General features: G+C 28.8%; 4 protein-coding genes across 4 annotated transcripts; all 4 read right to left on the bottom strand.

The window, feature by feature from the left end:
- Window positions 1–283: 283 nt before the first annotated feature.
- Window positions 284–1,468, bottom strand: GO595_003728 (uncharacterized protein; the record flags this gene model as incomplete). The annotated part of the gene is made up of 1 exon (XM_067916781.1): window positions 284–1,468. One exon carries the CDS (start codon window positions 1,466–1,468, stop codon window positions 284–286), a length of 1,185 nt encoding a protein of 394 aa, XP_067776015.1.
- Window positions 1,469–1,986: 518 nt separating this feature from the next.
- Window positions 1,987–5,256, bottom strand: GO595_003727 (E3 ubiquitin-protein ligase UPL4-like; the record flags this gene model as incomplete). The annotated part of the gene is made up of 1 exon (XM_067916780.1): window positions 1,987–5,256. One exon carries the CDS (start codon window positions 5,254–5,256, stop codon window positions 1,987–1,989), a length of 3,270 nt encoding a protein of 1,089 aa, XP_067776014.1.
- A 368-nt stretch (window positions 5,257–5,624) lies between these two features.
- GO595_003726 (uncharacterized protein) lies at window positions 5,625–7,736 on the bottom strand (the record flags this gene model as incomplete). The annotated part of the gene is made up of 1 exon (XM_067916779.1): window positions 5,625–7,736. One exon carries the CDS (start codon window positions 7,734–7,736, stop codon window positions 5,625–5,627), a length of 2,112 nt encoding a protein of 703 aa, XP_067776013.1.
- Window positions 7,737–8,074: 338 nt separating this feature from the next.
- On the bottom strand, window positions 8,075–9,490 carry GO595_003725 (uncharacterized protein; the record flags this gene model as incomplete). Its single annotated transcript, XM_067916777.1, has 1 exon — window positions 8,075–9,490. The coding sequence occupies one exon, from the start codon at window positions 9,488–9,490 to the stop codon at window positions 8,075–8,077; it is 1,416 nt and encodes a 471-aa protein (XP_067776012.1).
- Window positions 9,491–25,079: the final 15,589 nt, after the last annotated feature.

Here is a 25,079-nt window from a genome sequence, read left to right as displayed (position 1 = left end):
AATGCATTTTAGCATGAAACAATATAATTATTTTATTCCATATATGTTAGATGAGTAAAAAAAACATGTTTTTCCCCTATTGGAAAAGGATTATTTTGTATATCATTGAATATTTCAAAAAATTATCTTTTAATACAAGAAACCATTTATTCGATAAAAATCGATTTTTTTTCTTCTTTATCTTTAAATATCAGTTTCTAGAAAATCAAAAATTCATTTTCTATTAAAGCGTTATTCATTATAAAAACAATTAAAACGAATTATTTTATTTCATACAAACAAATTAATACACGATTGGTCCGTATAAGAACTCATCATATTGCTGCTCCTCTATTTTCTTCTTTTTCAAGTCTATTTTCTTCCCCATTTTTATTGGTAATTTTCTTTCGTTTAATTTTCTTCCATTGTTTTTCTTTATTGGCATTTGAGCTCTTTGTATTGCCTGATCCAATTTTCGTTGTTGTTCTTTCGATAATCTTTCCGCGTTTTCTTTTCGCTGTATATCTCTTCTGTTCCTATTCTTTTCCGATTGTTTCTTATGCATAAAATTGGGATCGATTCGATCCGCTTCTTGATACATTTTACTCAGTTCTCGTTCTATACGTTCGAGGCGTATCAATGCATTCATATCAGTCCGCTCATTAAAACAATGTTGATATGTCTTATTAACAAGATCACTTAAATGCTTTAATTCGCGGTCAAGTAAATCACATTCTTTAACAGTATCATTCGAATTTGTTAAAAATTCTTCTTGCGAAATCGTGTCTTCAATGTTAGTAACAAGTAAACTAAGTTCATTAGATTCGTTACTAACTGTTTCGATGGCATTTTGGACATTTTGGAGTTGCGTATCTTGCGATTCATTTAATGATTGACAATGTTGAATTAAAAATAAGTTTTCGTTTTCTAATTTCTCGAGCTCATCAAGCATTACTTGAGGACTACAAAAATAACTAAAGACTTCGGTCCCTGAAGGCGTAAGTTTCTTAAGAAAGGAGTCATATTTACGATATGAATCAAGTGATTCTTCATTATCAGATATCTCATGACGCATGGCATCAACTAACGATTTCTTCTTTTTAAGCTCTTTGAGAAGATCGTTCTTCTTGTGAATGGCACTGTCCATAGCTTTCTTGCTACGTTGAAGTTCTGCTTCAATTTGATTGGTGGACATCTTATATTGGTTGGATGTTTCGGCAATTTTGGATTCTTCTTGAATAAGATTCTTCTTTTCTGTTTTACGAAGGTTTTGGATACGACAGATTTCTTTTTCTTTTCGATCAATAAGAAGATTAGCTAAGAGAACTTCCCTTTTCTGTTGGATAAAATCAGCCATTTCTTGATGCTGTTGGCGCTCAGCTGGTGGTGGAGCGATTTGAAGATTATCTGAATTGGATTTATTATTTGTTGGTGAAGATTTTAAAGGCGGTAATGTGGAATCAAAACGCTCAATCAGTGTTTGTCCCATTAATTTGGATTTTTTTTCTTTCATTTCTTGTTGTGCTTTATCTCTCATTTTGAATATTTCTGAATCTGAGGGGATATCAAATGGATTTGGTGCTTCTAGAGATTTTTCTATTTCATCTAAATTTGTTTGTGTATGATTTATTTTAGATTTCTTCATTTGCTACGAATTAATTCGTTATTTAAATAAACGTTCATTAGTGACCGTTAATTAATTATTCATTCTACAAATCCTCATTAATATATTCATTCTACAAACACTGGTTCTCCCATTCGTTTTAAACCATAAAATGCATAAGAATAAATTTGTTCAACAAATGTACATTTACTTAGTAAAAATGATATCTTTTTTAAATGAATTATTTTTCAATTAAGTAATTCCTTCTAAATTTATATCATTCATAACAAAAGAAAAATAATTAAAAGTTCATTGACATTTATTAATATTAAAATCGAACATGTTAATTTATACAATTTGAACAACAAATCAAATTGATGCAGTAACGAAAACGAAATGCTCACTTACGTCAGCAAGAATGATCCCTGGCATTCCTTGATTGCTATTAACAATTTTTCTTTCATTATTTCTTTAGATGAGTATTCCGGGATTTTGAAATAATTTGTACAAGTCATTACAGAAGGCAAAGTATCATCAGGTGATTGCCCTTCAGCAGGAAGTCTTTTTGCAATTACCAACTTTGGATTCAAGTTCTTTAGACCACCGACAGGTAATCTATTTGAACCAGTTACGAACTTTATGAACAATTCTTGTTCTTCATTTGACATTTCCAATATTATATCGAACAACATTTTCACTTGTTTCGAATCCTTAGTATAACCGTATGACACTTCAACATTTTCCAAATCCTTTTCATTAATTCTTGGGACTTCTCCTTGGATTAAATTACAAATTTCTTCACCATTAAATATCCTTAAAGCATCGAATTGTATAATTTTATTAAATCCATTTATGAACTTATCACAAACATCTTTTAATGAATCGAAAGTTTTAGTTTCGACCAATTTCACGAATTCATCGAAATTCTCTTTTGTAATTTCTATGTTATCACCATTATCCTTTAATTTAACATCAGGATAACCAGGATAAGTAAAGTCTAATCCAATAATACCATCAGCATTCGATAACGATTTTTTAAGTTCTGGATCAACTTCTTCTAAAGTAACTTTTTCACCTTTTAATAACTTAAAGAAAGCCGGATTAAATTGTATTGACAATATCATATCTAAAGTTATAGCCTTAGCGCATAATAAACCAATGAAATAAAATAAATTGGAATCAGCGTTCGGACTTGGGAACAAACCTTTTTCATTCCAATAATAATCATTTGAATCATTTCTTAATGAATTATTTCTCCATAATTTATAAGATTTCTTAGTTAACTCATATGAAAACAACGAGAAAAATTCTTGTGTCGGTCCAGAGCCAATACCTTCTTCATTATCGAAATATACGTCGAATAATAAAGAGCCACAACTTACTGTATCAAGTAATAATTTACCATCTTCGAAAATATTATTTCTTCTAATATGGAACTTAAGTTTCGATAAGTTATTATGTTGATTAAATGGAGTTTTATAGAAATAATTATCAATAAATGGAATAGAAAACGCTAAATTAAATCCGATTATCTTGAAAAATGTTTTCCGTAATTCGAATGGAAACAAAAATGGATAATGATATACAATTTGTGATGACGTAGTAAAGAATCCATTCGTTAAAAACACTGATGAAATATCATTAATGATTCGGAAGTTAAATCGATCGCGATGTAATAATATGTTTGGAAACAATCGATGTATTTCCTTAAATAAGTTTAACACTAACAAAGTGTCTTCTTGAATCGTATTCGGCACATCAATTTTCGACCGTGGAATATCTCCTTCGATAATTTCGATGTTAACTTTATTACTTAATTCATTCGGCGTCTTTAATGATCGTGAAAATGATGAAAAGAAAAAGTCATCTGTCGAATACATATTGTTATTAATTTTGTAATGGTATCGTTTCATTTGACGTAAATTTAATGCACGTTCTAATGCGCCTATTTGTGTGTTAGTCAAATCTTCATGTTGATTTAATATAACTATGTCTTTAAGGTTACTGTTCTTTAACGTGTTCGATATGATATCAGTAGTAACTCCATTACGTCGGACATTGTACCACCCCTCAAGTGCGATTAAATCTAATGATAACTCAACGGTTATGTCGTCTATTGTTTCTGTAGGAGCTTTGATTGTCGATTTAACAGTTGACGATGCTAATGAACTTAACGGTATGTTGCCGATAGGATCAGGGACACGAGGAATTGGCAAATAATATAGAATCCCATGGGATAACTTAATGATCTTGTCGATGACCGTTATGTACTTTGAATCGATTTTGTCCGTTCCCTTCAAAAAGTTGTATGTCTGTTTCATTAAGCCGCTCATCCAAAATTGATATGGTGCTATTTCGGTTTTGCCGATAAATTCAAAAAGTTCGTGTAAAGTATTGAACTGCTTGTCACGAAATGGAATTACAACTTTTGATGTTTGATACTTTTCGAGGAATGAAGTAAGTGTACTAACAAACCATTCGGAGATATCATTGCTTGGAATGATTGATGTTAATAATGTTGAGATTCCACTTTTCACAATAATTGAAGGATCCTTCAGATGCATTATTAATTCTAATACAAATGTAACAAAGAGATCATTCCGCATAAGACCTGCGAGTGCATTTAATACTTGTTGTGTTGGCTCAAGTGGCTTAATGATTGATGTAGCTGCAAGCGCAGCAAGTACAAGTGTTTCCCAACCGGAATTATTCAGAAGCAGTTCGATCAAAATCGGCTGAATCTCAACCGCAAACTTTGGGGTGCCCCTGAGTTTATTATTATTACGTTTCCAATAACTGTCTGGAATATTAATGTCTGGTAATAAGTTAACAACAACATTAAGGGCTAAGCGTTTGACTTCCCCAGTGTTCCCTTTGAAAATGGAAGTGAAAAGAAGTCGGTGATAATCAATGTTTTGCTTAAGAAATTCTTCGGCATAATCTTTTTGACGGGTTAACGTAACAAGCGCATCTAGAATGCTAAGGACAGAAGAGCCATTTGTGGATGTGTCAAGACATTTCGCTAGATCACCAATTATTGATATTGGGATTTTGGAATTATCTGCATTCTGAATGATGTTGTTGAACGAGCGGATGATTGGACTGATAATGCTCTCGTCTTGGATCTTAAATAAGTCGACGATTTGAATCAGCGCTTTTGATGAATCAAATTGATTTGAATGTCGGGATACTCTTTCGATGCCTAACGCAATTTTCTTTTGGTCTACAGGCTTAAGCTCTTTAAACCTGTATAGTAATGGCTCAATCCCAATTGTTGTCGCAATATCAATCGGACGGTATTCAGATATTGTCGTCAATGCAAGAATGCAATTCTGAATGAATTCGATGTTGTTCACCTTTCTGATTTTGGCGGAAATGGTTTGGAGCGCCTGGTTCTCGATTAAGCAACGCGTTGACGCTTGATGTGCCTCGAGAAAATTATTGATACAAGTGCTCGCTAAAACCAAAACTTGATCATTTGTACTTTTCGAAATGATCTCCACCAACTGTTTTGCGACTGAAAATGTTGGGAATCCGCCGAGTAAATCTTGATTTCCATATATCAATAAGTCTGAAAGAAGAAGAAGCCCATCAACTTGGCATTCTTCGTCTGCCCCAAGCAAGGCTAAAATTGTGTCGTACGTATCATTTGAGTAACTTAAGCCAATATCCATAAATTGCCAAAATTAAAGTTATGCCACCGGAAATGTGACATGAAATGATTTTTTTACAGTTCAAAATTAATTGAATTGACGTTTGTGAATAAACTTTTCATTAAAAAAGTGGCATTGCATCGTGTTCAAAAAGTGGAACCGATACTGCCGATTTCTTCCATTTGATCTGAAACATTTATCGTCGTTCTGAATTTAATAATAATAATTTAATTTGTTAAAAAAGGACATTGTAAAGTGAATGAAACTTGAATTGTTTTTCTCATTTCGATCAATATTAATTTTGATCAAAGTGGATAAGCAAAGAAAATTAAAAACGTGCTTTTATAAAATATTCTATTAAATTCCGAAAACATTTCAAACATTACACTTTAAATCTCTATGTAATTGATCTCTCCGTCGCTTCCAACTTCAAAGAATGACTTCTCAATGAGTGAATTCAGACACATTTCGAAATCTTCTTTTGTCACATCAAATTGAGATGAATTTTTCAGCTCAACTAATAGCTTTTCTTTGTTGGATGACCTTAGTCTCTTCATTATCATGACTAGTGCGGCCTCGATCTTCATTTTTCGAATTGCAAATATTTCATCAATTGTTTGCTTTTTCATTTTTTTAGGTGATAAAAATGAAGGAACTGGCAATACAATATTTCCTTCATTTTCATTTTCTGTTATTTCGTATTGATTATTTTCTTTTTTGATGATTCCTTTCTGAAGGAGGACGTTTATGGCGGCCGTTACGCTATCGGCGTTTATACCGGTTTCTTCTATTAACGTTCCCTTTACAATTGATTCAATTATCAAATAATAAACGGTCGACCCGGTGATAACGGTTTTGTTCAAAACGAATGTACAAGAAGACAAAACGTCCATCCATTCCAATGTTCTCCTTTTGTAATGCTCCTTATAGAAAGTTACAAACTGAGACTGCGAGTCTAGAATTTCTAATGGGATTCTAAGTCTCTCTTTTTGATATCTGGGCCAATTCTCCTCAGAAATAAGAACAAATCTAATTTGAAAGCTAGCAGAAGCGGTGAACTCTGAATTAACAACTTTTGTATGGTCGAAATCATTGATCATCCCGACCATCGATTTTACATCTTCTTCACCACAAATCATTTGGAGCTTCTCTATGAAGTCTGTCTCGACAGAAGGAACATCTTCGTAGTTAAGAAGCCTCATACCTAAGAATTGCTTATAATGTTCAACAAATACATCCATCGATTCAAATTGTCGAAACAGAAGAATGATCGAATCAATCATTTTATCGAATTCTTCGGAGTTTTCGATAATGTTAACGTGGCAGAACTTTGCAAGGAGAAATGCGATTCGAAGTGATGCCTTATTAATGGAATGTTTGAACTCTTTTTCAACATCTTTCGAATCAACATTTGGTTTGCAGACTACAATAGAGTGATGAATTTGAAGGAGTTCTTTTATCACATTGATACTTTTAAGTGAAAGTGCATTTGCGCATTGATTAGAAACTTCTTTTGTCCAAACATCATCAAAACATTGATATAATTCTGTGTCTTCTGCTATCGAAATTAAATTCGAAAGAAGTTCAAGACATTTGAAATCTTTTAATTCATAAATTTTTGTTATTGTATTTACCATTATATTTTGGATCTTTTTAACATATAAACACTCATATACATGGTGCATATAGGACTTACGTATATCTATAGGGAACTTTTCGATTATTTTTTCTTCTTGAGTCACTACACGTTTAATTGCTTTCAAAAATTCAATTTGATCTGCATCGTCGATGTTGAAATTTGAATAAAATTCTTCGGTTTGACGATTTAATTCTGATGTGAAATTTCCTTCGATTTCAAATGAAGAAATTATTTCGATTGTTTGGTTGATGTACATTTCTTGTGGTGGAATTGTGTCATTGCCTTCGACTTCGATTTTCCTTTGGTTTGTAATGCATCCAGCAAGCGTTTTACAAATTTCATCAATTAATTGTTGTTTTTGATGAAGTTTTTGTTTGAGGAAATAGATAACTACACCTTTAATTGTCTTTGGTGACATAAAGCTCCTTTCAAATACTGTAAATATAGATGATATTAAGGTAATTACTCTTTGGATTTCACACCATGAAGAAATTATTGAATCGATGTCGCTTTTGGATTCAATATTTTCAATCATTTGCTTAGAAAAAAGATCTAGCTTTTCCGTAAGTTTTGCATTGATCTTTTCTGTGTTTTCTGCTTTTTTGTTTAATCTTTCAACACTTCTGAATGCAGGTTCAAAATTAGCTTGACTCGAATTAGAAATAACAGACGTAATACATGAATTGATTATTGACCATTGAGAATCAAAATCCTCTTCTGACGATGGTGTAGGAACGCTAACCTTATTTACAATTACTTTTGTTGGTCTCAAAGGTCTCCTTGATTTGACGCCTGATACTTTTGATGTTTTTATCTCGACTTTAGAAGATTCGAGTGTTATTCTGTTCAGAATTTGGCTCATGGCGCCATCTTGAGACATTTTAGAAAAATTTTATTATGGGGTGACCCACATAACGTTTATTAATTCAATTGAATTGATTTCAGATAGTGATTTAAAATCTGACAATTTTTTTTGACCGTTAACATATGATCATCCTTCAAAATAAAGAACCCAATTAATAATTCAAGAAGTTATTAATAGAAAGAGTAGATTCAAACTTACAAAGAAAAAAATTTCCTGACTTTTTTCTATTTACACATTATAAATTTGTTAATTAAAGTTAATCAATCTATCATTTCTAAAGCTGCTTTAAATGATAATTTATTCAGTATAAAGTTTAAACTTAATTATAGGCGAAATTAAAAATATTTACTTAAAAAAAATCCGATTGTTCCAACAATTGCAATACATGTCCCGATTAGTAAAGAAAACCTCATTTTTCTTTCCTCATCAAAAAGTTGTGTTCTGAAAACATTAAACTTGTTGTGTACTTTCAAATGATAATCGCATGCATTTTTCAATATTTTTGAGGCAGCGCTTACTTTAGACGTCGCAAACTGTGATTCAATCATCACTTCCTTGAGCATTCCTGTCATTTGAGCAACTTTTTTATCGATTTCAACCAAATCTTTTGCAAGTTTATCACACGTTTTATCACATTCATTCGTGTTTTCTACAATACGATTTGTCATCCATTCAACTTTTGTTTTTGGATCAGGAATAACCTCAAGGCTACGATTAATAACATCTGTAACTTCTTTTGATAGTGGGTCATCCGAGTCGAACGTTAACTTCCCCAAAGCCGGGAAATAAACGTGCGCTAAATCAAAGTGAATATCTGCCGATTCAAAAATTGGCAATTTTTCAGGTATTGGGATGTCACATTTGCTATAAAGTTCTCTAATTGTGCGCCTATCGCAAAACCCTGTTTGTGGAATACAATTGTCTTTCTGAAATGACAATAAAGAGCTTGAAATATGATCAAAATCATCTGTGTTAGTTATGTTATATCCAAGCTTTGTTAATGTATGACAAACATGTGAGAGTGAACTAAGAATTACATAAAAATGCGTGTGATTTTTCATTGGAAATGGGATGGAATAGAATAAAAAATCAACTTCTGGTGAGTTTTCTAGATATGGAATTAATGAACCAAAGCAAAAAGGTCGATTACTTTTAACAGATTCGAATGCATCAGAAAGTGTATTGATGTTGAAAAACTTAGAAGCAAATTGAAGGCGTTTGTAAAGAATAGTTAATGAATTTATTAAATCACCATTCATTTGGTAAATTTGACGGAATTGAAAATTGATTATATTACTCATTGAGTTGATATAAAATGCAGCGGGTGGTAATTCAGAAACAATGCCTAAGTGATGAAGTGCTGATAGCGAATTATAATCATCTTGAGATATTCCCCAATCACCTGTTTTAACTTTAACAGCGCTACAATCTTTGTCTAAATTTTCAAAATACGTGGGTGATATATGAATTATAATTTGTGAGTCATCATACTGAGTTTCTGTGAATCCAAGAGATTGAAAATCTGGTTTTGTAGTAAAAGTGCATTGATACATGTGAGATTTTTTTCCATCTTTTTTTAGAGCAACAGCATAAAATGGAAATCCAATTTTATCAAGACGATCAAGAAATGTATAAATTGAATAGCCTTCAACTTCAACTGGATCTAAGTTATACTGTGTTGCACATTCACATAAAAATTCATTACATTCAACTTGTTCTGGAATTAGATAAATTTGCTTGGATGCATCCATAAAAATCCTTTCGAGAACGTTTTTTTAACGGCTTCAATACCGTTTATTTCTGGGCGTTATATCTAAACGTACAGATTTTATGATTGAAACACCAACATCAAGAATCCCTCATTTTTCAAGACAACAAAGATTAAATGACCAGGAAACTTACCGCTTCAGCTCACCTCAGGTTCGTCAACATGTTTCAAAAGATACCTCTCAGATATTATTAAATAAGTTAATAAATGATAATAATCAACTAGAAAATAAATTAAAAAATCTCAGAATCCAATATAAAAAATTCCAACTAACTACACAACCTCAATCTCACTATTCATCACCACAACTTGTACAAAAGAAAATTGATTTGAAAAATCAATTAACTGTTTTAAATGCCAAATCCCAATCATTAGACAAAGACATCATTATACAAAAAGCAAAATTAGAAGATATAACAAAAACAAATAAGAAAATCATTGAAAAAGAAGAACAATTTGCCTCTTTAACAGCAAATTATCAAGATTTGCAAAAACAAGAGCAAAGTCTTATGAAGAAGAAACAAGAAAAGTTACAAGAAAGGATTGAACAAATAAAGAATAAAACTAAAGCTCATGTGGATCATATTATACAAGAAAAGATCATTTTGGAAAAAGATATTAAAATATTTCAAAGTTTGAACCTTTCTATACAAACAGAGAACATTAATGAGTTGGTCAATTCCACAGACAAAACTTTCTCACCTGAGATTTCTATGAAACTCATCAAAGATTTAAATGAAGCGAAGAAAAAGCTTTATCTTCTTGAGAACAAATGCATTAATTTTCAGAATTTCGTTGGGCTTCGTGATCCATTAAAATACCAAAAAATTATGTCGCAAAATGCATAACCCATAATATGTTATCTTTAGAAATATCTATTTAAATAAAATTTTGTCTTTTTTTAGTTTAATTAAGTGTTGATACTAATAAGTTTAAATTTGTTTTAATATTATTTTCCAGCAATTCAAATCGCGCAACTAAAAGGTTATACCATAAGAGAAAATTTCCTTCGCTTTGAATGCCACTTCTTGTCTTTCTGTCAGTAATGAAGATAGTTTTAAAGATGAACAAAACCAACACAAATTTGAAGAAAACAATATAAAAGAAAATATCAAAACAAAAGCACTCAAACTTATGATAATCATCAAACTCACAAAATTCAATGTAATTTTACTTTTGATGAAATATACTCATGGAAGTAAATGTAAAAATAATGTTATAAAGTGATTTGTAAAAAATGACAAACAAAATAGTTCATGACAACATGACTCTGGATAATTTGCTTTTTTATAATTTTAGTGAAAAATGCTGTGATTATATTCAGCATTTGTATGTGTTCTATAGGTGTTTCTTACTTAATAATAACTTAATATTTTAAAATATTAAATTTAATAACATATGTCATATGACTCTTTTAAAGTTTTGGAAAATGAAGTACAATTTCTGGTGTAAATTTTTCTTTAAAAAAAATGAATTTCATTTTTGTATATTATATTTCTATTATTATTATTATTATTTTTTTTTTTTTTATTTTTTCGTATTTACATTATAATTTATGAATTGATTTTGTCTTTCTATACACCATGATCATTTAAAAAAATTCACAACAAATCACGACTATTTGCATCAGGTTTATTTTTTACTCATCCTTATTTTTAATAAAAAAATTCCAAAAATCTATTCTTGTTGCTCGTAATGTTTATTTTTGGTATCATGACTCAGATATCTTATTAATATTGTATTTAATTTTTTTTACCTACACTATCTTTATCTTTGATCCTGTTTTTACAAATTTAACTTTTCTAATGATAAAAAATATTGTTTATTATCAGCTGATAAACTTTTTCATAAACCGATTACAACCACGAAGTTTTGAAAGGATAAATGATATTGATTGAAAAGTTTACTTTAAATTTCATTATTTTTTATTTCGGTGATAAAATAAACTACAGAATTTTACTTTCTTTATCAAAAATTTCTTTTCGAAGAGCCACGGTTATTCAGAATGACAAATGCATCCGATGATGCCTATTCCCGGTTATAATCATTTCATTTCAATGCAAGGTCTGTACTGTCAAGCTATACCTTGATGCTTTAAGAAATAATTTTTTATTCTCAACATTATTTATTGAATTTTGAATTTGTAATTGAACTTACTTGCACATAGCAGTTTTGCTTAGCAAAGAGAAATAGAATTCCTTGTCGCAACCCTTATTTTTCGAAAACCAACTGATACCTAAATATTCATTATTATCATGATCAAAAAAGAAAAAAAATTATAGAAGAAAAAAAATTTCATGAAATTTACAAGAACTGATCAATCAATGTTATTACCGTTTTATTTATTGAGCAGAGACAAGTTGATAAAAATTGATAAATTACTAAATTTCGAAATATAAATGTTGTGTCCTTCTTTGCACCTATGAAGGATAAAATTTGTTACTGAACATACCCATGTAATGTATATTTTTTGCAAATAATATAATTTGCAATTAAATATTGGGAAAATTTTTACTGAAAACAATATAATTTCCATGCTGACCCTTTTTGTTATGTTTTTTGTGCCTATGAACAATATTTCTTACTCTTGACTAATTTCATAATAATTATTTTAAAAAAAATTTATTGTAATTATTTCACAATGAAAAATATGTATGTGTGTATGGAGCAAATCTTTTTGTACAAAAAACATCGAATTTCATGGGAAACCTATTTCTGATGAAAACATAATAAGGTTTCAACCTCGTGTTGGGTTGCCCTAAAAATCAGTCAGCGATTCCCGGTAATCACCGTAAAATATTTTCATTTTTTACACCCGATGTTGTCAAAGAGGTTTTTCTACAGCCCAGAAAAGTCAAGATCACCGTTAAAAATAAACACAATGTTCAGTAAAATTCAATTGAATAGGGGTTTTCTCTCAAAAATTTTTAAGTTTACGACTCAATATTGAGTCAAACGGCTATCGTTCTTTCAATTATTTGTGAACGTTTCCGGTGCAAATTCTGATTCCCGGTCAAGAATCATATTTAAGGTTGCATACAATGGAAACATACATAAAAGAAAAGAAATTTAATGTTCGTCGTATACCATACTTCTTATCTCATTATTTAAATCTTATCTTTTTATTAATTTGTTTATTAGTTGCCTTTATATTAACTAAATTCTCAACAGTTCATGAAATCCAATCTAATAATCGTACAGAGCCTTTTACTGAAGAACCATTTTATTTTGTTCAAATGTCTGATACACATTTCACCCAAAAGAATCCAATAAATGTTGAAAATCTTCAAAAGATCTTTAAAAATATATCTAAAAAAATAGATCCACCACTTGTAATTATTTCAGGAGATATAACTGATGGTACTGAAAATAGTTCTGAAATACAAAAATATGAAGCAAATCATCAAAATTGGGTTTTATATAATATATCAAGGTATCAATCCGGTCTTATTAAAAAAGGAAGAGTATTACTTGAATATCCAGGTAACCATGATTATTTTGGTATTTCAGATGATGATTCGCCAATAAATTATTATAAGCAATTCGCTCTTAATAATGAATTACGAAATTCTGGAACAAATTATACAATTGAAACAAATGTTGGAAAAATTAATTTCATTTCATTTACAGGATTACATTTCCCTAGTCCAACAGGGCCATTTGGATCTATTCCAGTATTACTTCAATCAGATGTAGATAAACTTCAAAATAGTTATATGGATGATGCAACAAATATTATAATTTCTCATTTCCCTGTAAAATCTTTATGGGATCGACCTGCATCAAATGGAGAAAGTTTTGAATCAATCATTCGAAAATCAGATCTTTATTTAGCAGGACATACACACCCAAAAACATTTAGTACTTATCATGTAGATGATACATTAACAATTGCTTGTACTTCAACTTGTTATGAACAAACTGCTGGAATTATTACAATTGAAAAAGGTGCAATTGTATATAATGAATTTAATCCATTTGATAATAATACTATTGCTATCTCTTATCCTGTACCATTAAAGCAAGTAAGTAAGTATCAAGTGTTTAATGAAAATAATTTTCCTGTTAGAATAATTGGATTTTCTAAGAAAGAATTAAATTTAACATTAGTAATTGATGGGAAAAAAATTGGTAAAATACCAATGGTTAAATTAATTAAAGAAAACGTAAAACTTTATTCATTAAATATAACAGTAAAAGATGGAAAACATAAACTTAAAATAGAAGGAGATTCAACCAAAGAAATCGAGTTTTATGTTGGTCAAAAATCGCCAATTTTTGTAGAAATAATACCAAATGCAAATTCAAAAGATTTTCTTGTTGCTTTTGCATTTGTCTTTTTGATTATTACTATTCTTAAATTAATTCCAATGTGGATTCCATTTAAGAAAGAACTTGATGAATTCGAAAATTATATGTTTTATTGTGGAAGTGATTCAATTCCAATTTGCAAGCAAATTTTTGTTGGTCCACTTTATATATGGAATAGATTAAGGAAAGTTCCAATATATGTTTACATATTTATAATAATATTAGCGTTAGCAATATTAGGTGTACCTTATGCTGAAACTAAAATTGAAAGTTATTTAGCAATTGTTTGGTTATGGGGTTATAGTGCTAATGGTGATATATATTTCGATGCACATTCATATGGTATTATGATATGTTATTACTTGTTATGGGTTTTACCCGTAATTAATATATGCGGAATTTACTTCGAATCAGTTAAACATTGTTTACTACAGAAAGTGGAATTCGGCATAAATTGTTTGGCTATGTTAATAGCTACTGTTGCTTGGGTAATAGTTTGTTTGTTTTATGGTGGCGTCTTTTCAGTGTTCACATCTTTCTTTACATATTTACAATTTTTTACATACATATTTTTGATCGCATCTTTTATAATAAATTGGAATAGGACACAAGAACAGATCAAAGAAGAACTGACAGCTTAAATATAAAGTTCTATCTTTCTATATAAATCTATTTTTGATCAAATAAATGAAATATCAAAACAAGAAAAGTTACAATTGTACCAAGTCTAATAATTGTTGAAGAATAAAAACAAAATTAATATATCAATTTTTGTTTTAAATAGAGCCATTGAATAAAATCACATTTCAAAACGAATTATATATTTATAAATTTATTTTGTTATCAGATATTCATATAAAATATAGAGTATATATTCGTATTATAAAATTTATTTTTTTTTATAAATACGGATATTTATAGTAAAGTAATACCCTAATATAAAAACTATTAAAAATTTTAATGAGTGTACGAATAAAAATCACTCAATCAACTCGTATCGGAGAAATAAAAAAATCAACATCACTACATATAATGTCAAATGTAATATATTTAAAATTTAAAAGCACATGATTAATATGAGATAAAAGGAATTGATAAATGTAACTTAAGCCCGTTATTTAAAAATCATTTGCTAATTAAATTTGTTCATATAGTTAAAGTGGAATTTTTATTATATAAAATTTTACGCCATGTATAATTTTTTTCATATGATATTATTTTGATGCATTACAAAAAATTCCACAATGTTATTTTAAAATTTGAAGTACCATTAAATAGAATACAATCAATATTTTGCATTTATATATATTTTATCAAAATTCTTTCATACATTTTAGAGAAATTTTTCATTTAATCGACAACAAATTTTCAATATAATGATGTGACATGTGAATTGAAAAATATTATCAAATATCAAAAACATAAAAAAATGATTTAAATAAAATTAATGATACTCTTTGTTTAAAAAATCGAAAGAATTTTCATCATTGAATAAAGTTATTCATTAAAATAATGCATTTTAACAAAGAAATGAAATTTTTGTAAATTTTGATAAAAATAGAAAATAAATTGAATTTACCCAATTTAGAAACAAATATTGAATAATTTTTACTAAAAACAATTATGTTATATATGGGTTGATATATCAACAAAAATGAACAAAAGGTTGTGGCAACATGTTTTTATGTGATAATGCAGTTTTTGTGTGCAATATTAACTTTTTGTAAGCAATTGCTTTCAAATATTTGAAATAAAAAAATCAAAATATCCAAAAAATAGACGAATGAATCCAATTAAAGTCATGTGATATAGGGTTTAATCACTATGTTTATTAATCTTTTCGAGTTATATAAAAATTCCATTGTGGAATTTTTCGCTCACATCACCCGACTATTGATTATTAATCTAATTAATTAGATTGAATAAGTATATCATAAAATTTTTTCAGAAAAAAATGTATAGTTTGTACCAAGATATTTCAAGAATGGACTTATACAGAAACTATTTTATTGATTACAAATTATTAATCAGGTTAAATAAGTACATCATTAAGGCATTACGAAAATTATCATATCATTCATTTTTTCAATAAATTCATAAATTCAAGAAAATCAATATTTCATATAATTATTTGGAATAAATAACAAATCACGATTCTATGATAAAATATCAATATTTTTATTTTTTAACAAACGAAGAATCATTTAATTTGGCTGTTGACAAATTACAATGATGTAAATAAATAACGTATCTTTTCGAGGAAAGGGTAAAATTTTGATAATATTTACTGTCATTCAAATTCACTTCTATCGTCACTTATCGTTGCTTCTATCGTTCTATGTAAATCATGCAAAAGTCGATTTTTGTCACTTTTTGGAATGAAAGAATAGATTTATCTCGTGCTAATTATGATATTATTCTTAGATTTATATTAATAATAGATGTAATAATGTATAAATATTATATATTTATGATATCAAGATCGTAGGATGATCGCTATATACGATGGGTGGAAATCGCAAGTCAAGTTTAATATATAGTATTAATAGATACTACTCTTCAATATGGCCATAATGAAAATTCAAATTGCTGTCTGATAATATAATAATAATATATGATAATAAAAGTCTAATCAAAACTGAGCTCGTTTATCCTCCAGAGACCGTTAAAACAAGACGTTTAAAAGTGGGTTTTCTCGATTCAAGCCAAATTGGAGGAAAATCCAGATTTGAAGAATTTACTAAATGAAATCTTAGACTCAAACAAAGGGGAAGACGACACACTAAACCAGGCTAGAAAGTTATTAAATTTATGGGTTGATCAAACAGATGCATTTGCCGAACCAAAACCTCGTAACCAAAAAAATAAAGAACCTCGGAAAGCCGTCTACCGTAAGCTAGATGCGCCTTTAGTTGTTGCCAAAAAGAAAACATATCGTCCATCAACAGATCCCACTTTAATAATGGAAGCTCGTCATGCACGCATTAAAGAAATGAAAGCTCAAAGGCTAGAAAGAGCAGCTGCAAAACAGAGAGAAATTCCTCGTCAAGCTCCTCAAACACTTGTTGAAATTCCTGATATCGATGCAGAGATTAAATCTCATCGAACCAAAATTGCTCAAACTCTCAAAGCTAAAAATGAGGAAATTGAAGAGCGTGAACGACACTCGATTAAAGTTCGTAAAATAGAGCAAAGTTTATTGGAACGTTCAATGCCAAAAGAAAAGCAATCACAAACTCGATTTAAAGCAAATTCGCATGACGAATCACTCAAAATTCGTCTTCAACTTCTTTTTAAGAATCAAATTCTTCGTATTGAACGTCACACATTCAACATTTGGTCATCGAAATGCAGATTTCAATCAAAAGCATTTGAAAGAGCCAAATGTTTCAGTGACTTTAGAACAAAATCGTTATATTTTTCATTGTGGAAGAAGCGATTACGTCAAATACAAAATCAAAAGGAACTTGATTTGCTTGAATTCAATCTTCGAAGAAAGAAAGCTCTTGAAGAAACTTCGTATTCAATGTACATTGAAAAGGCGCTCAGAAAAGCTTTCACAAAGTGGCGTTCAAGATATAGAGCTTCCATTGCCCAGAAAATCGTTGAAGAGCAGCATTCAAAAAGACGTTTATTTTTTGAAGGAAAAATAACCGAAAATAAACGGTCAACTTCATCGGCAACTCCCAAACCGCCAAAAGCTTCACCCAAAACTGCAGCAAAAAGGAAAATTAAACAAATAACAGTCGATCCAAAGATCGAAGAAATGACGAAAAGAATGGAAGAAACTAAATTGAGGCGAATTGAAAAAGCGCAAAAAGATGCAGAAATTGCACAGAAACAAGAAGAAGAAAAGTTAAAGAAAAAATTAGAAAATCAAAGAATACTCAAAAATAAGCATAGAGAATATCTTGAAAGAGAGAAAATGAAAAGAGATGAAATTCGACAACGACAAATTCAATATGAAAAAGAAATCCAAAGGCGAAAATATTGTAATTCTGCTGCAGAAGAATTTCGATCCAAAATGTTAAAGTATAATCATTTTGTTCAATGGGAAAAAATCAAAAAAATACGAAAAACTTTTGAAATTACTTCTGTTAATCACTATAATCAAAATCTTCTTAAGAAATCACTTAAAGGATTCCAAGAAAACATAAAAATGCGGAATCAAGAGAAAGAAGATAAAGCAAATAAATTTTATGATGATACATTAAAACTAAAATGCATTATTGCTTGGACTAAATGCGTAAATGAAACTAAAAACTTGCAAAAACAAATTATTGAAAAAAGTGAATTTTACTTGAAGCTATCGGCATTCAAAAAGCTTGTTGTAAAGTATAGAAAAAGCGTGAACGATAAAAATACGATAGCAATCCAACATGCAAATTATACTTTGATGAAACGTTTCTTTAAGAAATGGCCTTTGGGATGTGCCGCCCTGATAGAAGAAGAACAGAGAGAAAACACAAGAAAAGAGTTAATGAAAAAAGCATTGAAGTATTTGGAAGAGCTCGATTTATAAACATATCTGTTTCTATAAATTAAAATTATATTTTTTGTTTCTAATTAAAAAAAAAAACTTTTGGATTTTTTTTCTTGAACTTCTGTTTTTAATTGTTTTTTGCAGAAATAAATTTCCAAAGATCCTTCATTATCCAATCCTAAAACTACTGATCCCGAACATGCCTTTACATGTGAGATATGTTATTGCGATTATCCAGCCAAAGATATGTATCAACTTCGTTGTTGTCATTTTTTTGTGTTGGTTGTTGGCGAGCCCATAATAAAACCAAAATCAGTTCCCAATCACAAATTCCGTGTCAAATGAAAGGGTGTAAATGTCTTCTTCCACCAAATTCAGTTGAATTTTTATGTGGAAAAGAAGCTCAGCAAAGATTATTATGAACAAGTATATCTTGCTGACACCTTACGAACTGCCCAAATCCGCGCTGCTCACGCCCTATCAACATACTTCACTGCAAAAACATCTTCAACGTCTTAACGTGCGCCTGCGGTTATGACTTTTGCGCCATTTGTGGAATTAATTAATTTCATTTTCGTTAATTCTGTCTTAAGTTGCGTTGAAGTTTCGATATTTCGTCGTCGTATTGAGTATCATATTTTGAATTCTTCCCTTTGTATGTGTGGTAATAAAATCAATTTCAAACTATTCATTTTTCTCTTCAATAATAATGCTTGATCCGCTTGTTCACGTTTCTTATTTAATGTTGGAATACTTATAATTGACGTTCGCTTTCTTACCTTGGGCAGACGTGCTAACGTTTCTGATAACATTTCTTTTTCATCTTGATCTAATTCAATCGGAACTGGATATGATTTAAGTGTTTCATATTTGGGAAGCATTACGTGTGAAACTACTGGTCATTATCTTCATAATGTGTATAGAATTGGCTTTATCAACTAATTAATGATACCCCTGGTCTTCAACATTGGTTTAAACCTCCTCAATTAAATATTTTCATCTTATTGTTTTACCAAATTTTTAATTTGATTTTTTTTGATAATGTTTCATGTCACATGTCTATAAATATAACACGTGAAGTGATTTAACGTCTTTATAAAAAAATTTAAATTTACAATTTATGGTTTTATGCTTCTTAACACTCATTTCTAAAATAATTTTACAATAAATAAACATTTTTAAATTTATATTCATTTTTATTTTATAGTATTAATTTTTTGTTATATTGAACTCATTAATTTTCTTCATCATTTATGAATTGATTTATTACTTTCGCTTTACTTTTTAAATTTGAATATGTTATTTTACCATTGGCACTTATTTTTTTTATTGATTGATAATGAGTTACATGTTAATTAAGTGTAAGTGTGAAAGTTATAGTAAATAAGCATATGTTCTTTGATATTTATACCTCATTCTAAATCGCATTGAATGTATTAAAGATATTTGATCATATCCATTTAATATCATTACAAAAGTTTTAAAGTTAATATTAACATGATGTAATGCATTAATGTTATGTATCATCAAAATATTTTATATCAAAAGACTCATATAATATTTATAATTATCATTACAAAATGTACAAATATCTAATATTGAAAATTATATTTGTTCAATGAATTTTTCTTCTTGAAAATCTTCAGCAAATGGATCTTCTTCAATATTTATGTTACTTATTCCTGTAGTAAATGTATTCGTCGTTTCGTTTTCATTTTGTTCTGATTTATCATTTTCATAAATTTCTTCTTTTATATTTCGAATATGTTTCAATAATATAATTAATAATATGATAATAACCATTACAATAACGATTACACAAACAGAAATGATAATAATTATTGTTTTATTGTCGTTATTTTGATTATCATTATTATCAGTGTAAAACATTGTAAAGAAATTGGAATAATAATTATAATAAGTCAAATAAATAACAATCGTATAATTGTAATAAATAAATTCTGTTTCAATATATGAAAATGTCGAATTATTTATATATAATGAAAATGATTTCGTTTTTGTTTCATAAATAGTTAATGAATGTGTAATTGATAATGTAACTGTTAATGTATATGAAAATGAAAATGATAATGAAATATCACTTTGAAGTGATCCAGTAAATGTATTCGAAATAGAAAATGTATTCGATTGACTAAATGAATATAATTCTGAGAATGAAATTGAATCTGAGTGTGTATATGTATTTGATTTTGTAAATGTATTCGATTGACTAAATGAATGTGTTGGAAGTGGTTCGCATGTTCCTTCTTTGTTTTCTTTGTCAACATCTAAATTTTCAAATTTACTTCCTACATATGTTGGATATGTGATAACACTTCTTGATACATTATAAAATGCACCTTCACCAATTTCTGGTTCTGAATCTCCATAATAATAAATGCATTGAAGATTATAACAATTACCAAATGCTGAACCTCCAATTTCTCTTATTCCATATCCAAGTGTTAATATCGTTAAATTAGAACATGATGAAAATGCTGAACTTCCAATTGTTGTAACTGAATTTGGAATTGTAATGTTTTTGATTGATGAACACAATGAAAATGATGAACCACCAATTGTTGTAACATTTTCTCCAAATATAATCGTTTCTAAATTAAAACATGACGAAAACACTGAACCTCCAATATTTGATACTGAGTTACCAAAATCAACTGAAACAACTGAAGCCCATGCTGAAAATGAATTACTTGGAATTTCATATATATATTCACTGATAATTATAAATTTCGCTATATTTTGATAATGAGAAATTTCATTAAATTCATTTGAATTTATGATTGTAAGTGTTAAATTATCTTCATTATATATTTGATAAGAGTTCATGAAAAACACAACAAAAATTAAAATATTTTTCTGATTTTTCTTTTCGCTTGCTTTCAATTCATTGTTGAACAAAAACAACTTCTTCAAAACTAACTTTTTCTGAAATAAATTGATATAAACTTCCAATATCATTGAAAAAAATGCGGTTAAACGAATAAAAGCATTGAATTTATTTGGTCGGTCTTTGTCGTTTTGCATCAACGAAAAACAAAGAAATTTACGATGGATTAAAGGTATATTCTCATAACATCTAAACATTATTCGTCTTGACATATTGTTTTCAACAAAGATTCTGGTTAAAAAGGATTTATTTTGTGTAAATGAATAATATGATTCTGGGAATTTTATTTTGTCATTAAAATCATGAAGTACCATTGATGGAAACTTACTGTCTGTCATGAAATTTAAGAATAAACCAGTTTTAACGATAGAAGAATTATTGTTAAATATATCAGAATTTTCGATATTAACTTCAAAGATTGAATCTTTTGCTTTGTGTGTATGAGTGAGACCTTCTTTGCTTAGGTTCTTTTTCATATTTGATATTTTTGTGGTCGCAAAAAATGGAAATCCTGGTATTGTATCGGCTCTATATTGCTTTGCTACGTTCGAAATGAACAGTAAATGAAGGATTTTCATGGTTCAGCTTATAAGATACTTACAGACCTTTACTAAATACACATCGGCCAATACAAAAGTTAAAAATCACACGGTTAATTATTAAAAAATTTTGTTGTTTTCTTGAAGTTTTTCAATTTAACACTGAATTTTGTTTCAATATTTAAAGGCACACATAAAAGATGCTGCTTTAAATGGTTATAAAGCCACTTTTATATAATATAATAAATGCAACGTGATAGAGCTGAATTTGGTGATTAAAATGGTGTGTTTTTGATGTTATTAAACATTTTTTATCGTTATTAAATTAATGATTTGCAATAGACATGATTTAAACATCTCATTATATACATATGATTATATTGTATGATATAATTATTAGTTTAAATCATTTGGTTCTGTTTCACTATAATAATAAATGATTTTGAGATTATTTACACCCTGAAATTGCAAATTCAAATTTATTTAACTCCTTCTTCAATATTAAATAGAGCATGTGTAAAATGCATATGATCCAATTGTTTTAATTGTTCCTGGAATTGTAATATTTGGCAACGAAGTGTATGATGCAGATGCTGTTTCTCCAATTGTTTCAACGCCTTCTTCGATATTATCTGTAATCAAATCGGAACATAAATATTATGCTCTTGATTCAATTGTTTTAATTTTATTTGGAATTGTAATATTTCGTATTGAAGATCTTCAAATGATAATGATCAAATGGTTGTGACAGTGTTTGGAAATGATATTGTTTCTTCACCATTTGAATACTAATGAAGTTCTGTGATGTTTTTGTTATAAAGATTTCCATCATTCTCATAATTAGAATATTTTGAATTATTTAATGATACATTATCATCCTGAAAATGCAGTGTTTGAAATTGATGTAATTGAAATATTTGGGAATGATTTACATTGTTGCTAAACATATTCACAAATTCCTTCAACTCCTTCTTCAATAGTGATTGATGTCAAAATATAACACTCTCTAAATGATTTACTGCTGATTGTTTTTCTGTAAAAGGAATTAAGAAAAGAAACACATCGAAATTATAACTTTCAAGAAATCCATTAAAGTGGAAGTACTTCTCTGAACATTATTTAAATTATGAGTTTATAGGGAAGATCTGTTAATGAAATTAAATTTCTTTTATTTATTCCTTTTCCTTTTCCTTCAAGAATCAACCGATATTCAGGTGCAGCGCGGCTGCTTCGTCTTCACATTTTTGAATTTCATGTTGAATTGTTTCAAATCGAATTTTTAATATCTTTTCTTCTAATTCTGAATCTGTTGATAAATTTATTCTTTAACATGTAATTCCACTTGATGATTTAATTCATTAATATTAATGCGACTTATGCTGATAATTGTTACTTCATTCGAAAATTTTCGTATATTTCATTTGAGCGAATTCTTCAGTCTTCGATTTAATTAATGATTCAGCTTCAACAAGTAATTCTTTGGTAACGCCAATTCAGAATAAAATTTAAATTTGTTTTGATCAACGTTTTCTTTCTTCAGATGTTTAATTGCATCTTTCGAGTGATTTAATAATGAAATATTTCGGAAGTTTTCCTTTTGCTTATCAATATTAATATCGTCGAAATATTCTTTTTCATGAAGTTACTTTCGTTATCATTTAAATGTTGATGATTTCGATATCACATTTTGGATATGTCGAAGTGATCCAATGTTTTTAAGTTCTTCTTCATTAATTCGAGGTAATGGTAATATAAGTTCAGCATTGATTAACAAATAATTTCATTTTGTTAATTCTCTCTTAAGTTGCGGAATTGTAACTTCTTTCCGTTGTTTCTTCTCTTGAATATTGTTCTTAATGCGTCGAATTAGTTGAAGTTTCGCTATTTCGTCGTCGTATTGAGTATCATATTTTGAATTCTTCGCTTTGTGCGATGATAACATCAATTTCAAACTATTCATTTTTCTCTTCAATAATAATGCTTGATCCGCTTGTTCACGTTTCTTATTTAATGTTGGAACACTTATAATTGACGTTCGCTTTCTTACCTTGGGCAGACGTGCTAACGTTTCTGATAACATTTCTTTTTCATCTTGATCTAATTCAATCGGAACTGGATATGATTTAAGTGTTTCATATTTGGGAAGCATTACGTGTGAAACTACTGGTCATTATCTTCATAATGTGTATAGAATTGGCTTTATCAACTAATTAATGATACCCCTGGTCTTCAACATTGGTTTAAACCTCCTCAATTAAATATTTTCATCTTATTGTTTTACCAAATTTTTATTTTGATTTTTTTTTGATAATGTTTCATGTCACATGTCTATAAATATAACACATGAATTCTGTTGGATGTGCTTAAAGCCATTGAGTACCCATCCAAAAACGATATATATTTGTGATGCAAATAAAGAAGAAGATGACCCATACAAAAAGATCAGCGATTAACCCAAGTTTTTTCGAACACTACCACGACCCATTTACACGGTACCAACTAACAGTTCGAAGGCACATTGAACAAAAAGATGATTTGATCAAATCATAATATGGTCTTAGACTTAAGTATCCCAGAAGACGAATATGAACAAGAAGTAACAAATTTGATTAACCAAATCATTAAAGGATTCGAAAACTCATTTTGCTAAGCACTTGTTTTTCTATTTATAAAAATTATGTGAATGTGAATTTTTGCTTACAGTTTAAATTTTAATGAATGTTGAAAACGAGGTGAAGTGAAATTTGTAATCTCGTTTATAAGAAAAAAATTTATGCTTTGCATAAAAATATATCATATGATATATTAAGGAAAGGAAGACACTAACAACTTGGTTCATATATATTGGATATCATGTATACAATTTTTGTTTGCATCATATCTCAATATAGAAAAATAATTGTATAATTTTCCAAAACATTTAATTCATAAAACAAGAATGTGATTCTTGTTTCATCAGCTTTGCTCCTCAAACAAAAAGAAGTTTTATAATTAACACATTTGAAATTCAAAGACGTTTATGAAAATTTTTAAACGTACGGTTATTTTTCCCAAGATCTTTCTGTAAGATGTCTGAAAATGATTCATCTTTCATAAACGCAATTAGAAGACCATCGAAACCACCATCTCCTCAAAAGATGAACCAAATTTTTTCTGATATGAATAATGGTCTTATTCAAGCATTGCAAACACAAAAAATGAGCTACGAATGTTTACAACACAAAACAACAGAACTAAACAAAATGAAAGTAATGCTACATAGAAAGATTGAAGAAACAGAATCTTTAGTTAAACAAGAAAAGAAAAAACAGATGAAACGACTTCAAGAAGC

The sequence above is a fragment of the Histomonas meleagridis genome, assembly GCF_020186115.1.
Source record: "Histomonas meleagridis strain 2922-C6/04-10x chromosome Unknown contig_23, whole genome shotgun sequence".
In the NCBI taxonomy this organism is placed as follows: domain Eukaryota; phylum Parabasalia; order Tritrichomonadida; family Dientamoebidae; genus Histomonas; species Histomonas meleagridis.
This window is presented reverse-complemented; position numbering and strand designations above follow the sequence as displayed.